General features: G+C 35.7%; 1 protein-coding gene across 2 annotated transcripts in view; it reads right to left on the bottom strand.

Annotated features, from left to right (window-relative positions):
- fnbp1l (formin binding protein 1-like) overlaps positions 1-18,952 on the bottom strand; it is a 46,338-nt gene that overhangs the window by 9,701 nt on the left and 17,685 nt on the right. For both annotated transcript variants that reach the window (XM_032571147.1, XM_032571146.1), the window contains exons 2-9: positions 12,247-12,362; positions 10,736-10,786; positions 8,866-9,013; positions 7,878-7,940; positions 6,824-6,928; positions 5,706-5,834; positions 4,145-4,291; positions 3,837-4,058 (exon numbers count right to left, since the gene is read on the bottom strand). In XM_032571147.1, the coding sequence (XP_032427038.1) occupies positions 3,837-4,058; positions 4,145-4,291; positions 5,706-5,834; positions 6,824-6,928; positions 7,878-7,940; positions 8,866-9,013; positions 10,736-10,786; positions 12,247-12,362 (981 nt within the window). The remainder of the gene's footprint in view (positions 1-3,836; positions 4,059-4,144; positions 4,292-5,705; positions 5,835-6,823; positions 6,929-7,877; positions 7,941-8,865; positions 9,014-10,735; positions 10,787-12,246; positions 12,363-18,952) is intronic.

Raw genomic sequence — 18,952 nt, 5'->3', positions numbered from 1 at the left:
GATAAATAATAATAATAATGAAGTAAATTTCCACCAAAGAACTCAGAAACTGGGATTCATATCAGAAATTCTCTAGAAAAAATTTCAAAAATGTTCAATTTTTGGAATTTTCTGAGTTTCAAAAGTTAAAAATTCTCAAAAATTTCCAATTTTATTTCAGAAAAATTCTGAGATTACTCACAACATTTTTTATTTTGGAAATTTGCCACTCTATTTTTTTCTCTTTATATCTACAATGGCCAAAATACTCCTTTGTAAATTTTGCACTTTTACTGTATTAAGATAAACGCTTCTAGTTTTCAATTTCTTTTCGGCTCCGTTGAACAAATTTATTTTCAGTAATAGGAACAGGATTTGTTTCATTTTCTTTCTAAATGTTTATCATAGTTAGTAAAGTTTAACAAATTAAATAAAAGTTGATTTGAGTGCATCGTTTCAGTATATAATCATGATTTTACATTTTGTTAAAGCTCAGTTATAAAAAGACAAACACTTTCTGTTGTACTTTACATTTTCCACTGTAAGAAAATTACAAATTAAAAGTCTCCAAATTTGCATCATTTTTTAATTACAGATGAGGGCCGCACAAAATCAGTCCTAGGGCCACAACTGGCCCCCTTACTGCATTTTGGACACCTCTGTATTATACCATCATAATTCAGTTTAGGATGTCGAAACATTTGAGACGTTTTATAGAAAATCAGAACATTTTCTTGCAGACATCCTGAAAAGAAACGATAGAAAAAAATGAAAACAGAAATAAAAACAAACCGGTTTCAAACTCATGGACACGTCTTGTCTCACCCCTCTTCTCAAACCTCTTATGTTCTGAGGGATTCTGGGTACTGTAGTCTTAATCTCAGACAGATAATGGCTTACAAGGTCGGAGCCGAAGCGCGACGTGGGGAAGAATTGGGAGACGGACCACTGATGATGATGATGATGATGATGGGAGGAAGAAGGTGGCGGAGGAGGGAGAAAAGATGGGGACTGGACAGGAAGTCAGAATAAAACAGCTGTTAGCTTTAGCTTCCATTGTTTAGATATACGGGAGTGAGTCGGCCATTTTCACAAAAACACTTCGGAAAGTTTCACTAGACTCTATTTTTGGTAAATCTACTCCCTACACCTGAATTACAACATACATTTGATCAATGTTTTGGTGATCAAATGTTAAAATGTCTGAAATGCCTCAACATGAACTGTGTTTTCTCAGTAGCTGCGTTTTAATTAACCATAAAATTGCATAAATTTGAATTCTGAAAATAAATTTGATTAATAAAAACGTGCCAATTTTGAAGAAATCTATCCTTTTTCAATGAAAAGTTTTTGCGGCAGAGTATTTTACAAATCTGCAATGAAAACATTCACGAGTCGTGATGAACAACAGGATGTTACTACTGGCGAAAACGCCAAAGAAGACGTGATAGGAGGATGATGCCACTGCATGTCAAACTTACTCACATATGATTTTAATTGCATTTCTTATTTAATGGAAACACCACAATTACAAAATTGTTTTTTTTTATTAGTAGAATATCTACAAAGTTTTGTCCATATTTGTAATGGAAACCCAGCTACTGATGTTAAAGGTGTGACATTTTGATTTAGGAAAATAAATAATTCTCACTCGGGGTGAAAAGATCAGAATTTTGCCATTCAGACCACCATGGATGTGGGTTGCATATGGGCAAAAAATTTTAATTCAAATTTGGGTCAAATTTTTTAGTAAGGAGAGATTATAAACCAGTAGACGAAAAAGGCTCCCAAAGAACAACATTGCAGTCCCTCCAGTTTTTCTGTACTTCTGAGATCACAGAAATTCACGCGAAGGCAACAGATCCCTGCATTTTTTCACACCAACATAATTGTAAATTTATAGCAAATTTTTTCCAAAAATGGTCAAAAACATTGGGTTTAAGTGATGCCAACTCCCACCTACAGGTGGCAGCGTTTCCTCTGCTGACTTTGCCTTAGCTGATGTCAAGTGATCGATGCAGCGATTAACCAAGAAGTTCTTTAAAGACAAATAGAAAAGTTTGTGTCTCCAATATGTCTGCTTGTTATTTTCTTTTTTCCTCTTTTCTTCTATACGTATATTTTGGAAATAGTTTAACATTTAACATATTTCGAAAGCCGCTCCAATGTTTTGATTGCACAAAAAATAAAATAATTAACAAAAAAAATAGCTAAATCCTGAAGGAATAATGAAAGCTCTTGATACCTAATTAGAAATTTTAAAAAACTCCAAGCAACTTAAAAAAAAGATGGAAAATAACAATAATTTTTTTTTTAAATTCCTGTTGATTTCAAAGTAATTATTTGCTGTGCGAACAGTGTTTCTGATAACGTACAAAACAACAGGGACTAAATGTATCTAATTGTATTTCAGTGTGAGATTATGCTACTGTACTAAAAACAATGTATTTATTTTAAAACTTTTAACCATTTTCTTTTTAGCAGAGTTGCTGATAAGAAACGACATATTTCAAATTAAAAATATTTTCAAGTCAGATAAAGTTTAGGTCCGGACTGGTTTCCTGTTTCCGCATTTCTTCTTCTGTGTTTTCCGAGGCTGACTCATTCAGACGGAGCTAAAAACCAGCGTCAATCTCAATCCCAGAGAATCTTAATCTGTCCTTAAGGCTGATCCGAGTGTTGAGCAAACGGCTCCATGTACACAAACACACGCCCCATCTATCAAACAGATTGCTGATACCATGAAGCAGCTGATTGGTTAAACATGAACCAGCTGCAGGAGGTTAATCAGTGACCAACGGCGTGCCTTAGCAGAGGGTCAGGGTCCAAAAACGGCAGCAGATTGGAAAGTATGAAACTGGAAAAATAATTTTAAAATAACTCCAAAACTGAACAGGAAGTTGGTTAAAGTGGAAGTAAAACAACATTAATGCAACATTTTCTCAAGGAAAACCACTGAAACAAAACTTAAATAAACAGACCACAGAAATACTGGACAGTGTGACAAACATAGAAACATAAAAGAAGGGAAACGAGTTTAGTTATTTAATAGATGAGATTTAGTTTTCTGACATATTTAACCTCTTAATGCCTGAATTTACATAGAACTGAACAAACAGAACACATGTTTTAGCTGTCAATTATATGTGAAATTACTTGGTGATTATTAATTTGAACTTTGTACCTACATTACTGTAAATTTAGGTCTGATGCTAATTAGAGCTACTAGGAACTTAAGGAATGAAAGAGACTTTTTAATCACAGTATGTATATTTTAAGTCAAGGAAGACTTTGAAACAATTAAAATATATGCCATGCTCGTCTTTGCAGTTTTAAATAGCGCAAAAACACAACACAATTTATTTTTAGCACGGTCCCATGAGATCCTAGAACCTTTTCTGTTACAAATTGAATTTCGACATTTTTGAGGAATCTTTGTTTTCATCCGGCATCGTTTCAAATACAGCTAAATACTTAAAGATTTCTGTTACTGTACTGTCCGGTTTCAGAATAAAAAACATATTAGGGTTTATACTTATGTAAATAATTAAATGTATTAATCTTTTTTGATACGCAGCCATACTGAATAAATTAGAATATAGCTTGTCAGAGTAAAAGTAACTTTTGAAAATAACCTTTAAGCAGGTGTTAAACATACTGTTTTTTAATCCAACATTTCTTCTGTTTTCAAACCAGTTTTTTATTGGTTTGAGGTAAAATTCTACTTTTAAATATCGTACTTTCATTAACTGCTACGAGAAAATCATCATGATTAATAGAAATAAAGTTTTTGTTTTGAGTCAAAGACACTTTGAAACAGATGTGAGTATGGAATAATTAAAGTATGTCAGGCATACCTTCGGTTTCTTCCCAAACAGCCAGAGTTTATTCTTGCCTTTGCTTATCGTGTGTTTTGCTTCGGAGCGCGGCACCGGAGCCAGCTCTCTCTCGCCTTTCGGCGTGTTGCTGATGGTCCCGTCCGAACCCGTCCTGCTCAGGTTCTGACTGAAGTCCTCAAACGGAAAGTCTCCCGGTGGTTCGAAGCCGGATTTAAACGACTCCACCACGATAGTCGAGTCCTGGGAGGATTGAAAATGGAAACTGAGGGAATAGTTTCAACGGCATTGGGTTTGTTTCTTGAAGGTTGATGTTTTCAGTTTCGTACCCGCTGCTCGTCGACGGCCTTGGCAGCAGAAACCATCCCATCCAGACATTTGGTGATGATGGGAATGACTCTCCGCTCAGCCTCCGCAAAGCTTCGATACGTTTCACCGAGTTTTACCGTTCGCCGTTCATCCATGCCTTGGAGATTCTGCATACAGAGGAAAAGATGAATAAAAGACACTGAGACAAACACACAACATCTGAAAGAAAGCAGATTTCTCATCACAAGCATTCAGCATTTCATTTAAGGGGCAGTATCATATTTTCCAGGCACATAGTGCCATTTCATAGCACAATGTCAGGTGTTATAAAATTGTTGTTTATATAAAATATGACTTAAAAAATTTTTACGTTCTGATTTAACTTCTTGAAATTGGGTCTCTGTCTCTTTAAAAACTCCTGCTTTTTCTGAAGCTCCGCCTTCAGGAAGTCATCCCAACATCGCTCCTCTATTAACCCTCTAGCAACGTTTTTACCAGCGTTTCACTGACAAGTAGCTCATATAATGAGCTCAGCAGGTGTTTACTAATTGCTGCTGGCTAGTCTGAAGGAGCTGATTGAAGGAGGAGCTGAGCCTCGAAGGAGGAGCTGAGCCTCGAAGGAGGAGCTGAGCCTCGAAGGAGGAGCTAGGCTCAACCAGTCCTTTTGCACAGCTACTTTAAATGATTAAAGTATTTATCAAACATGCAAGAAAAACTCAAAGCAAGTAAGTTTTGTTGCTTGTTGCTTTTTTGAAAAGAAGTTGCTAAAGGGGTCTGCAAACCTCGCTAAATCCCACACTTAGCCCCGCCCCTCAGACTCTTGGCCCCGCCCAATTTTGTGGATATAAAAGCAGAGTTCTGCTGTTATATCCAGTTTTGCTCCATCTTGAATGTTCATGGTGAGATTTTATGTTCATGTTGCCAAATTTTATTTGCTTCCAATGAAGCCAAACTTTGTAAATCAAGTTTAAACTTTTAATAAATCCACAAACTCATTTCAAAACATAAGTGAAGTAAGTGACATAAATAAATACAATAAACCCAATTCTATTCACCCACATAAATCTAATACATCTTTGGAATCTAATTTATCTGTAATTTAAAAAACAAACACTCTTCATGTATGCTGAGGCTGAATATAAGCAACAAAGTGTAAGATTTTGGGTTTTTCTCTGTGTTAAGTTATGTTTGTGTTGTCCTGTGTACCCCTTGATTGTTCCCAGCTGTGTCTCGTTCCCTGATTGTCCTCTGTGTATTTAATGCCGCCTGTGTTCCTTGTCATATCTGACTAGTCATGTCAAGCTGTCTAGTCAGATGTCTTGTCTGCTGTCAGTTATTTCCAGTTGCTACTGGTTATGAGCATTAGCCTTCCGCTCATCTGTGCTGCCTGGATTATTGTGCGTTTTGGATTATTAAATCATCACTTCTTCATCCCAACCTGGGTCCTCAGAGTCTTCCTCACCACCTCTTAACAGCAAATCATGACACAAAAAGGCTTTTAAAAGTAATAAACACTTAAAAAATACAAAGATAACAAAGGAATTATAAAGTGAGTAAGAACGACTGAATTGTTTTATTTACCTTAAAGATTTGTGGTATGGAGTTATTAAAATGTTTCCACTGCTCTCCGTTGAAGTTCTGGAGCTGAGCAGCATATTCGTTTTTACTCTCGTCCGCCATGTGAGTCCGCGTGTAGAGCTGGGCTTTAGCCTGAACAGTTAGTCATATAATTGTGGAAAATCACACAAGTAATCCACTAAAGGCAACCTAAAGCCTAAACATTCAGAAAGTGACATTCTAAATAATGTAAAATAAATAATAAAGCACAGAATTAGACTGAATAGACCTGGCTTTACAGATCGGGAACATTGTAATCGATCCCTGATCTAGACTTTTTTCAATTCAGAGATTAACATCGGACCGGTCCATCTCTAGGTTTGACATCTAACAGGCAATTTAAACTGAAAAACTTTCCAATCCAGTTGAATTGAAACAATGTTGCAAAGAAAAGTGGGCTAAAATTTCCAAACTGTGATGTTAAACAATGTTTCCGAAGATGGAACGACGCATAAGACTTTAAGATAATGATTTAAGAATAAATAATTTCCTTTTTCATCTTCATTCTTCTGCCAAACCACAGAACAAAGTCAGCATGTACACTGCAAAAACACAAAATATTACCAAGTATTTTTGGTCTAGTTTCTAGTGCAAATATCCTACTAGACTTTAAAAAAACAAAACAAACTCATAAGTAACTTTTCAGCAAGATATAGAAGCTTGTTCTAGTCAATAATTCTTTAATACTGACGAAAAAGTACCAGTCCCACTGGCATTTTACTTCACTTATTTCTTAAGTGACAAGCACTGGCTGTTACCTAGCAACCCCAGCCAAGCCCAGCCCGTTACCTAGCAACCAAGTTCTAGCAGATTATTTCACTTATAACATGGGAAATTGTCTTGTTGTAACTGAAATAATCTGCGAAATGAACAAGTAATTTTTCTGCTATTTTAAGGAGTTCTTTACTTTAAAAAGCTACTATATCTTGCTGAAAAGTTATTTGTGGGTTAGTTTGATCTTATTTCAAGAGTATCAAGAAACTAAACCAAAATTTTCACTACAAGTCAGTGAAAATTTAGGAAAGATTTACCCGATAATCTAGATAAATGGTGCGAAGGCTCTGCAGGTGGAAGCAGCTTACCTTCTCCACCTCTGACTTGGTGGCGTTGATGTCGTTATCTAGCCGGTCGTAGGTAATCTGAGCTTTCTCTGCTTCTCTGCACTCCCTCTCAAACTTCTTTTTACTCTAAAAGGAAAAAATAGAGCATCCAGTTTATTTCAAACACCAAAAATATTAATTGCAACAGATTTGCATCTGTCTCGCTAAATGAGACAAGAAAAATACGTGAATGAATCACACAGAGACAGTTTACTTCCTGATGCGCCATCTGGATCGCATTAGCAGTAAAGCAAACAGCTGAGACATTACAGTCTGGTCACTAGGTAGTCACAGTAAAGTCACACAGTCTACACACTGAAATGCTCCAAAACATCAGATAAAGTTTACACTGCAAAACACTAAATCTTACTTTTAGCCTATTTTTAAGACTAAACTAATAGGGGCTTGTTTTAAGTTAATAGTTCCTCAATATTGTTAAAAAATACTAGTTCCGTTGGCAGATCATTTGACTTGAAGAAAGATGTTATTAGTGAAATAATCAGCCGATGGGACTGGTACTTTTAATTTGAAATTAAGGACTTGTCAACTTAAAACAATCTCCTACATCATATGTGTAAGTTAGTAATTTTGTGTCTAAAGTCTACTGAAAAACTAGGCTAAAAATACTTGGTAAGATTTTGTGTTTTTTCAGTGCAGTAACACAGTTTTGCTTTAATAGCTTCAGATCTGCACTGATGTCTCTGTCTCTTTCCTAGAAACTGTCGATGCCAAGAAGGCAACAAAAATGACGCTACAATTTCTGAATATGATAAAAAAAATAATTAAAGCTACAGATTGTATTGTTTAGCACGAAGCTAGCTTCTTAAAAACAGATTTAAATGGAAGAAATGTGTTTGCTTCCTGTCCAAAATGGGTAAAAAAGATCAGAGGGGACTCAGTTTATCCTTCGGCTAACTCTGTTAGCATATCTTTCATTCCTTCCTGGTGTCAGTTAGTGTGTGAGTAGCAGTTGCTCGTCCCCGACAGAAAAGTGTTTACCATAAACACGTTCTCTCTCCTCAACCCCCAAACTTACGTTGTCCATCTGTTTCCAGCAGTGATCCAAAAACTGCTGAGCCTTCCTTCCTTCCTGTAGGTGCTGCTCATTTCCACACAGAAACAAGAAACACGTAAATAAGCAGACCACAAAAATATAGTTCAACGTGACAAAGCCACACGAAAGGGCTTTGTCATTTGATCAGGTTTTGAATTTTCTAACATATTTAACATCTTCATGCCACAAAAATTTATGTTTTTTTCTGTCAATCAAATGTGAAACTACTTCGAGATTAGAAATGTGAATTTTGCATCTACATTAGTGTAAATTTAGGTATGATGCTAATTAGAGCTACTAGGAATAAAACAGACTTTTGACTTAAAATATGCCTATTTTAAGTCAAAGACTTTGAAACAATTAAAATATTAATATAAAAAACATTAGAAAGCCAAAATATATGTTTTATTGCAAAATGTGGTAGTGTGGTAATATAATTATTATCATTATATCACTTGAAAATGGTCTCAAAACAACAATATTAGAATTTTTAGCGATAACTTCTGCGGTAATTTGTCATCCAGGAAAATTTGTTATTGTGACAGACCTACTAATAAAATTGATTATATGGTTTAATAAATCAATACTGATGTTCTTTTAATTCAGTTCAGTTTCATTTAGAAATATTTAAAAGTTTTATACTTCGTTTTATCATGAAACCTCAAGTCTAATACACATATAAAACATTTAACCAATGAAAACTAGACTTCAATATGAAATAAAATTAGATAAATTATGGTTGAAAAACATCTAGAGGCCACTATTCTCCCAAAACACATCAACATTTTAATTTTTCCAGCAGCAGATGGTAGAAACAAGACGACAGATGGATAACATGACATGCAACAGATTATTCCTCAGAAAACACAAGCGACACAGAGGAGAGGAGCAAAACATCTGCTTTCAGGACGGAGACGTACGGAGACGGACGGAGACGGACGGAGACGGACGGAGGCGTGACGGCACTCACGTGTTTCCGCTCGGCTTTCAGCTCCTGGCTGTATCTCATCAGCTCGTTGTAAACCTTGTGGGACATTTCCTCCGCCACCACCTCCCTCTGGCCGGCGTAGTCGTTCAGCTCGCCCATAATGGAGTAGAACGACATACACGATGTGAACCTGTCGTTAAATAAAACATTAATTTACGGAGTTTAAACATCACTCTGAATTTAGCTGTATGCTGTATACTGCAACAAAACAGATCCCAGCTGAGACAGAACCGCAAAAATACAGAATTTTGTCCAATTTCTAATGAAAATATCTTAGCATGCTTTGAGACAAAATAATTTAAAAGTAACTTCTCAGCAAGATAAATAAGCTAGTTTTAGGTAAATAATTATTTAATATATATTTTTAAAGATAGCAAATACTAGCTACTACTGTTTGTATCTTTATTGAAGAATTATTGATTTAAAACAAACTTATTTATCTTGCTGAGAAGCTACTTTAGGGTTATTTTGTCTTAATTCAAGTGTACTAAGATATTTGTTTTGGAAACTAGACAAAAATAACTGAAAAGCAACTTTTCAGCAAGATAAATAAGCTTGTTTTACTACAACAATTCTTGAATAAAATTTTAAAAAATGCTCGTTCCTCTGGCAGATTGTTGATATCTTGCTGAAAAGCAACATAATTTTTGTCTTCATGGAAGTGTACTAAAATATTTGCACTAGAAACTAAACAAAAATACATAAAAGTTTTCAAAAATTACTCTGAGTTTATTTCAGTAACAACTTTTTCTCTGGAAAAATTATAAAACTGGTGGATTCCAGAAAGTTCATCTTAGAAAGCGCTGCAAAAACACAAAATATTACTAAATAATTTTGTCTAGTTTTAGTGTAAACAGCTTGGTACACTCAAAATAACTTAACGTCACTTCACAGCAAGATAAACACGCTTGTTTTCACAACAACAATTCTTGAATATATATTATTAAAAGTACTAATTCCACAGGCAGATTATTTCCACTTATGAGACATTTTTACTGTTTTAAGTGAGACAAGTCTGCCAGTGGAACCAGTACTGTGTATCTTTATTCAGGAATTGTTGACTGAAAACAATCTAATTTATCCTGCTGAGCAGTTACTTTTAAGTTACTTTTTATCTTAATTCTTGTATAATAAGATATTTACACTAGAAATTAAACAAAAACACTTAAAAGTAACTTCTGAGAAAGATAAATAAGCTTGTTTTCAGTCAATAAATCTCAAAGATGGATAATAAAAAAAACATACCGGTTCCAATGGCAGATTTTTCACTTATATGTAGATAATCAGCCATAAAAATATCAATTGATGAATCTCTGGTTTATCTTATTTTGAAAATATTTTCAAAATATTAAAAATGAATTTTTCTTTTCAATAATCCTCATTTCCTGCTCATTCAAACCTTCATGAACAATTAACTTTCATTCATAATGTATTAAAATAAGAGTAAAGCCTTTCTCTACATTGAACCATAGATCATTTCCATGATCTAATTTCTAGAAAAGTGGCTAAGCAGCTGTTTGTTGGAAAAAAAACAAAAACTTCCAAACAAATTTCTGAGTCTTTCGAAACTTTAAGGAAGCTGTAATAATATAAATGTAGAAGCTTCATGTGGTTAAAGGGGACAGAAAAATCTCTCCTGGCCTCCACAAATCCTTCTACATTCCTGCTGTTTATGTGACGAATTGCATTGTTTGGTAATTTTGCAGACGGGATGTGAGCAGCCACATCAAACACGCTTTTTTAAATGACCAGTCAAATTATTCATCAAGATTCCAGCAGGGTTTTCCGTTGCTCCAGTCCACAGGCATCTGAAAGCATCGAGTAAAGGACTAAAACTAAACGACGTCCTCACCTTGGCTCTTCATCTTTTGAACGTTTTGGACAGTATTTCTTCACCAGATTCCTACAAGGCAAAGAGGGAAACATAAAAGCTTAAGGCACTGTCTGAAATTTTAATCCTGCAGGTACAGAAATGCTGAAAGTCAGACTGACACACACATAAACGAGAGGAGAGACATCCACACTCAGCAAGAAAGGATCCAAGCATTAGAGAGGAATCAAAGATTTAAACATCAAAGTCTTCGCCGGTCGTTTCCCTGAGGCTCCTGCAGTTTGAATTAATTAACTGGAGCACGGCTAAAGGTGGGTTATGCTACATGTTTACGCAGAGCTGCAGATGCATGAGTGTGAGAGCTGTTATCAGTAAAAAAGAAAACAGCAACATTGTCTGGAAACAGACAGAGACAGAGATACACATTCTGTAGTTCCCTACTTGATTCTTAAAGAGGTTTCTACCAGTTTGGTAACAAAGAAACATAAACAGGCATTTTCATTCTTTATTTCAATATCCTCAACATCAATATGTCGACACATTGAAGCGTGACGTCTCACACGCAAGATCCCACCGCCAGCTTCCTGCTGTGGGGCAAAAAAAGCTGCCCGCTAACAATGACTAGCATTGGTTTTAGCCGTTAAGTTGTTACCCTAATGTTTAAATATTAAAATAAAAAGGGATCCAGTGCTTTGCTACTAATTGTCAACATAAAGACAACTAGATAACAAGGTCAGGAAACAACTTTAATCAAAAAGTAGCATGGGAGAGGGAAATAGGTCAGCTATGCTAGCTTGACTATGACAACCTTAACATGTAGATGTGCTGTGGAATTCTGCGTGTTTCGGTTCAGTTAAAAAAAAAAAATAGATAGATACAAAAAAGGCAACCTGAACACCAACTCTGATAGATAATCAATAGAGCAGGTGTTTAAATTAGCTAAGCAACCAGCGCTGTGTTAGATTAGCTAATAGCAGCGGTAGCTAATCTACCACAGCGATCACTTATCGCAAAATAAACATCAAGTCTGAAAACCTAAACCTGTAATGGACTGAATGTTTTGTTCTTTGTGTGGGAAATGTCTGAGTGTTTTCTGGTGTTAAATTCTGATACGTTAGCGGTTGCTATGGCAACGAGTCTGTGTGTAGCACAGCTAACGCAGAGAGCGAGAAAAAAAAGAATACGAGTGGTTTTGAGTTATGCTTCAGCGGTTTTTCTGCGTTATTTTTCACTTTTGCACACTGCACTAAATTAATAATACCTACATCTCCAGAAACGCAGCTACTGTCTCAGTATTTTTTTTAAATTAAATCAGTGAAATGTGATACTCTTGGACTTTTTAAGCATCGGTAGAGAGAAAAATGGCTAAAATTTCAGGCATGATTGCAAGACATACAGGTAAAAATATATTTTTGAATCTGACAACAGTAATACAAGGATTTATATAACGTTCTATGTCAATATGGTTATATTTGTGTCTGTCAGTGTGTGTGTGTGGGTGTGTGTGTGTGTGTGTGTGTGTGTGAACGTACCGTAGCTGCTTGGCATAGTTCTGCTCTATGTCCAGCCTCTCCTTAACGAACTTTGCATAGCGCTCAAGGAAGTCAATCCCCCACTGAGTGTGTTTGTCCAGATTCTCAAACTGGTCCTGAAATAAAAAAAAAAACAAGACAGAAAATTAAAAGAAAGAACAAAAGAAAAGAAAAACACACACACACACACTACATGTGTTTTAGAAAACAGCCACATTTATGTGTTGGTTTAAGAAATCACATTTTAGAAACCATTTGTTATACATATATTTTTGTGCCTAATTAACACAACTAAACATTAATTTTTGCTAGTGTGCAGACAAATGGTTTCTTATGGAGGTTCAAGATACATTTATTCTGTTAAAAACATTTATACAAAATACAAGAATCTCGTATTCTAGTCTGTTGTTTGCACCTGTACTTACAGCTCCATGCGTACAATAACACCAGGCTGAAAAACTACAAAAATCTTACAATATTATACAATATTTACTGTGTAACATGGGTATCTAAAAAATAAAATCAGGAGAAGAACAAACTGTTCATTCAGGCAGACAGAGAGTGAGACTCCAAGCTGATAACAGGAAGGTTTAATAGATGAAACCAAAGTTGTTTTTTTCCTGAGCTATTTTGCTAACCTAGTGATTTTAATTGATATTTTTACAACAACTGATGGTCTCATAGCTACCTGATTGTGTTATAATCAAGTAATCAAGAATAATGAGCTCAGCAGCTCCACCAGGTGTTTGCTAATTGCTGCTGGCTAGTCTGAAGGAACTGGGTGTGGGAGGAGCTCTGCCTTAAAGGCGGAGCCAGAGCCAAACAGGCGTTTAGCGCAGATGAATGGTTGCCATGGAGATTAAAGGATTTCTCAAAGATGGAAAAAAAAAATTAAAGCAACACTACAGGTTTGCTTTTGATGAGGGAAAACATTATAAGATGATGTAAAGCTATAAAAAAGTAAATTTTATATAATTCTGCCCCTTTAAATTAATGGAACACATAGAATATAACAGAAAACAAGATGGCTGAACATGACAGAGACCTGCCTTTCCTCCATCAACATACACTAAACCACAATTTAGTTAAGTCATTCATCAGTTCTCTCACAAGAAATTTGTTTGACGATAAATTGTCCCAGAAGTTATCACAATAAACGATAATATTGTTGTTTTGAGGCCATTTTCAAGTTCTTGGATTATAATAATAATCCAAGATCAATAAACTTTATATTCAAATGAACATTTAACACTGGAACTGGAAGATATTTTAAATGAAACAACAAATAAAATGAATTATGAAGTCTGTAAACAAAAGCATCCTTCAAAAAAGTCAGTTGAGATCAAAACACCAGACTGAAAACTTTTATCATCCAGTTTTTGGTAGAAAGAGAGAAATAATAAACCATGCAAATGGAAATTATTGAGCTGGTTTTAATTGATCACATTATTAATTGGTTCATTGCTTATTGTGTATCTCAACGTTAATTCAACCAGTGACTAACAGGAGGGTCATATTTCAGTTGAACTACAGCACAAAATGAAACTGAATCAAAAGCAGAGGATATAATCATGTTTGCTGCCTGCAGCAGCCACCGGCTGAACAAAACGCTGACTAATTATTGAACCCGGACAAACAAAGCGACCCCAGCAAGTCTGAACTGTGAAATAAAAACCCTCCGCCGGCCTCCTTAAAATCCTGGACATTTTTTGTTCAAAAAAGGGAAAAAAAAACAGAAAAGGGAGGTTTGACTAAGACGTTAAGCAGCAGTTAGCTCATACTCAGAGTCTCACTCTGAATCACAGCTGTGAGCTTTGAGGTTTATTCTGGGTTTGTTTTAGCCGTCTTGCTCATGTCTGGAGCATCTCTCCGGCTCGTCGGCCTCCTGTTAGCTGCAAGGCGGCGATTGCATCAGCCTGTGTGACGGGGCTATGAATAAGTAATAGACTATGAGCTCATGCTGTAGTTTTTGGCTGCGTCTCCAGGCTCCTGTTCTCTCCGTCCGCAGGGACAAAAATGGAGATGAAAACTGGAATCTGTTAGCAACAAGCGGATGAAGATGGTGGTGAAGATTTTATTTAGTTCTGTTTCAATCACACTGATTACTTTCACTTTTAGTTAGTTAGTTAATTCATTTGCTCACAACAGAAGTTCATCATGATGATTTAATTTCCCTTTAGGACTTTTAAATTGAATTGACTCGATTAAACTGAATAATAGATGATAGAAGTGACTTTATTTCAGACAGTCAGATAGAATATGTTGGCCCACTACAACATGTAAAACATGTATAATAAATCCAAACTAGCCCAATCATTTCCATTTGCATGATTAATCATTTTTCTCTTCTTCTGCCAAAAGCTGGATGATAAACTCTTCAGTTTGGTGTTTTGTTTAGACTTTCAATTCATTTTATTTGTTGTTTTGTTTGTTTATTTTGGATATTTAAAATGTCGTCCAGTTCCAGAGTTAAATGTTCATTAGAGTAAATTTTTTTATATATATTTGACAGTGCATTTTTGCATTATTACCATTATAATGCTTGAAAACAATCTGACAACAATATTATCGTTTATCGCGATAACTTCTGGGACAATTTATCATCAGCAACATTTGTAATTGAAACAAGATTAGCAATAGATTAAGTTTTTATTGTTGGCACAGACTGAAGCAGCACTTTGATAACTTGTCAATCAATTTTGTAGGAATTTTGATTTATTCTCTAATAGATCAACATCAAATTAGCACAGTTCCTCCTGTGTCCTGCCAGTCAGCTGGCTGAAACACGGCCTACAAGACTGTTCTGTAAAAATAAAGAAGAAAAAATGTAAAGAAATATCTATATTGCATGTATTATTAATATCACCAGAAGAGAAACTGCACTGACATATGGCTCTGTTTCCATCAGGGTCTTCCTTAGGAAAATCCTGATTCTGAAAAATCATAACGTCCATAAAAAATAAACCCATCAATGAGATTTTTTATTTTGTTGTGATGCTGAGGTGCTGTTTTATTTACAGGTGCATTAATTGCACTTTTCTTTAAAAAACTCAACCTGTAGACTCTGAATTTGGCTGATAATTTTTTTTTTGTTGTTTTAAAAGTTGCTAAATATAGAAACAAAGTCTGTAATTTGGGGTGACTACAGTTCAGGCTATTTATTGACGCCAACACTTACATGTGAAGCAGATCTTATCTAAATCAGCAAAGGTCTAAAAATCAACCACTGTTCATTTCTGCTCTGCTGTCAGAGACGTTTGGCTGTTTGCCCCGCTCGCTGCACGTTTCTTTCTCATGACTTTCTTACTATATTTAGCAACAAAATTTCAGATTTCAGACAAAATAAATCAGAATTGGCCAAAATCGGAATTAGAAGATCAGTTTTTAAAGATCAGCGATTGGTCAGAAAGCTGCAATCGAAGCATACCAACCAAAAAGTACCTGCAATGTTTTTAAATCCACTTTCCTTCTCAAAATTAGACTGGAAATTTTGTGCTTTTTAAAAAAATATTTTGTGATATATCCATGTTTTTCTCTCTTTGAAAACCTAAAAATGGATTAAGAAAGATGGTTCTGAATAAATACATTTCCAACTGTGGATATTTATCAAAAATGACTATTTCACTAAGCATTTTATGTGGAAATGCACTCCATGTTGTCACTGCAGTAAAGCTGATTAATGAGCAAAGTATAAATGACTAAAGGGGAGACTATGCTGTAGAAACATCACTAAAATATAATAAGTTCAGCTATTTGTTAAGTTATAAATCACTTAAAAAGACTAAAATGAAAGTAAAATTGGTAAAAAAAGAAAACGAGTGGAACTTCTAATGCGTAATTTAATACTTGGAGTATTTTAAAAGACATAAAAGGAAGAAGTGGAGTTTAAGGACCTTGAGCAACATTTTATCAGCCTTGACACAAACTTGAACTGTCAGACATTTTTTACCCCTGAGATTTGACACCTGAAAGGCTGAAAGCTCCACTTTTTCACCCCTTCTCTGCTGTGATTCACTCACATCGCAATCTGGGAACAAATGAGTCACTTAGAGTCCAGAAGAAGAAACTGAAAAAATCCTCATAAGCAAATTCCATCAGTTTTCCATACAGCGTTAATCTGTGAGCGTTGTACAGGAAAAACACACAATTAATTAGCAGAGCTAATTCTGCTAATACTAGAAGCTGATTACTCAGAGAGGCAGAGGAGAGCAGAATCTGATTCACACTGCAGGAAATGTCAGCCTGGCATCAGGCTGCAGACCCCCGGGCTCCGTCTGCACCCTGTGTGTGTTTACTGTGTGTCTGATCCGACTCAACAACAAACACACACACAGGCCTCCCTAAAGACACTGCTCTCTATTTGAAGAATGTGAAGGTGGGGAGCCGAGACGGCCTTTGTTTTGTTGTTGTGTGCTGGATGCTAAACATTTAAGAGTTTATTATCACCGTTTTCTCCAGAGGTCTAAGATATTCAGGGATTATTTGTTTGTAAACTCGCAACTCGGCTGCAGAAAGAGCCGGCCGCCCTTTAAGCTGTCACCGGTTGCCACGGTTACCCACATTTATTGTGACTTTTTGACATTAGACTATGACCAAATTAGCATTAGTGGACGAGAGACGTTTTAATTATCCAAATGGGTTTCATGTAGGTGAGTGGAAAAAGGATTTTAATCTCAAAATTCAGATATTTTCTCAGATTTCTGACTTTAATCTCAAAATTTTAACTTTTGTCTCGAAATTCTGATTTTAACCTTCTCATAAAGTAAAAAAACATTTTTTCCAGAGGCCCTAACCCTCTTCTGAACCTGAACTCTTGAAATCTGCCAAATGTTGTCTTTTATTTAACGAGCTGTTTGCACTGTTTTATCTCCAACCTGTGAGCACACGCACATTCCAGTGGATATTTGATTTGCCTGTTTCCTTTTTTTTTTTTTTTTACCCTGCGGCAGCAAACGTCCAAAAATCTGGCAGACAAGCCAACCTCAGGGATTAACAGCAGTCCTAATTCCAATGTTTTGGTGTCATGGAGCTCTCTTCGTCTCTTCTGGAGACATTTGTTTTGGTTATCTGTGCTGCGCTGGAGCCCCGTGAGTTCCTGTGAAATGTTCCTCCCATTGTGAAACGAAGGCAGACATTTGCTTTCAATCAGTTCAAACTGTTCCTCTGAGCGAAAGAAACGGGAGTTTCTTCCTCTTATGTAACTGCCGAGGTTTTGTTATGCAGTCTGTTATTGTTTACTTTTCCACTCAGATGATTGTTCTAAACAGTTTAATGGTTTTCCAAAAGCTGCGCAGTTCTTCAGAAAAACTGCCACCATTTGTTGATTAAAGTTTGCGTCCACAGACAGTTTTAGCTGAAACTACTGGATCCTCAATTAAAAATCTGCTGCATATTGTTTATAGATTTATTTCTACTCCTTTTATGGCTCTGAGAGTCAAACATTTTCAATCCCCGACAGCAGGGGAAACATAAACCCAGAAACATACACCTCTGGGTAAAACCTGACAAAAGCCTAAAGAGACAAAAGGAGAAAAAAAAACATTGCTAAAACATAAATGTCAAAGCCTGTCACAATAAGAAATAAATCAGTTGCATGATAAATTAAAACAAGCTCAATAATTTTAATTTTCTTGATTGTTTTTTTATTTATACCAAACACAGGATGATAAAAGTTTTCAGTCAGGTGCTTTTGGTCTCAACTACACCTTTTGAAGACTGTAGTATCCATTTTATTTGTTGTTTTGTTTACTTATTTTGGATATTTGAAATGTCTTCCAGTTGCAGTGTTAAATGTTTGCTAGTTTATTAATCTTAAGAATGTGTTCTTGCATTATATTACTTGAAAATGGTCTCAAAACACCAATATTATCGCTTACCGCCATAACTTCTGGGACAATTTATCATCCAGCAAAATTTGTTACCATGACAGGGCTTTGGATGTCAAAGGCAAACTCAAAACTCAGAGGAGTTGGACAATAAATCAATAACTATGTATTAAATATTCAATATTTAATAGAATATTGACTGAACTCCGATCCAGAACCGCACAGCATTATGGGAAATGAAGGCAGAGGAAAGGCTTCAGCCTTCTGACAGCTAGCTAGGCCAGGTTGGTGGAATCAACTGACTCACTCCTTCTTTGGTTACCTAGCAACTCATTATTTGGTTCCCTAGCAACAACCTGTTAAGTAACTTGCGCAGCAGCAGTTTAAGTTTTTGCATCATAACTGCTTAAAAATAGTTAAACGGCGTGGAATGAAAGTTGTGGATAAGACAGGAAAGGTCTGTGTTAAAACAAAAATTAATAATTATTGACATCGACTGATATGAAACGCTATTATCGTGATACGTGTTTCAGACCTAAAACACGTCCAGGCCTAAAACACGGTGAGACATTTTTAATCTTCCAATATCAAACAAATTTCTTGGTTTCATCTTTTCTCTTTAAATCTAGAGTCATATTTAATAAATTTGATTATTGACAAGTTGCTTTGGGCGAGGGCTGCACTGCTACCTTCCAGTAAGAAAGTCAAGGGTTCAAATCCCCAAAAACAAGAGGCTGTGATGTACCACTGTAACCAATAGGAAAATTCACCTGCAGTAGCCACCATTCAACCCAAAGGGGGCAGCACTGAGGCAGTTTTAGGGAAAATATGGGAGAATTAAATGTATACAAAAATGTCACAATTTACACAGAAACATGAAA

This window comes from Xiphophorus hellerii, chromosome 9 (assembly GCF_003331165.1).
Source record: "Xiphophorus hellerii strain 12219 chromosome 9, Xiphophorus_hellerii-4.1, whole genome shotgun sequence".
In the NCBI taxonomy this organism is placed as follows: Eukaryota; Metazoa; Chordata; class Actinopteri; order Cyprinodontiformes; family Poeciliidae; genus Xiphophorus; species Xiphophorus hellerii.
Note: the sequence above shows the minus strand (reverse complement) of the source record. Positions and strands in the feature narration are given on the sequence as shown.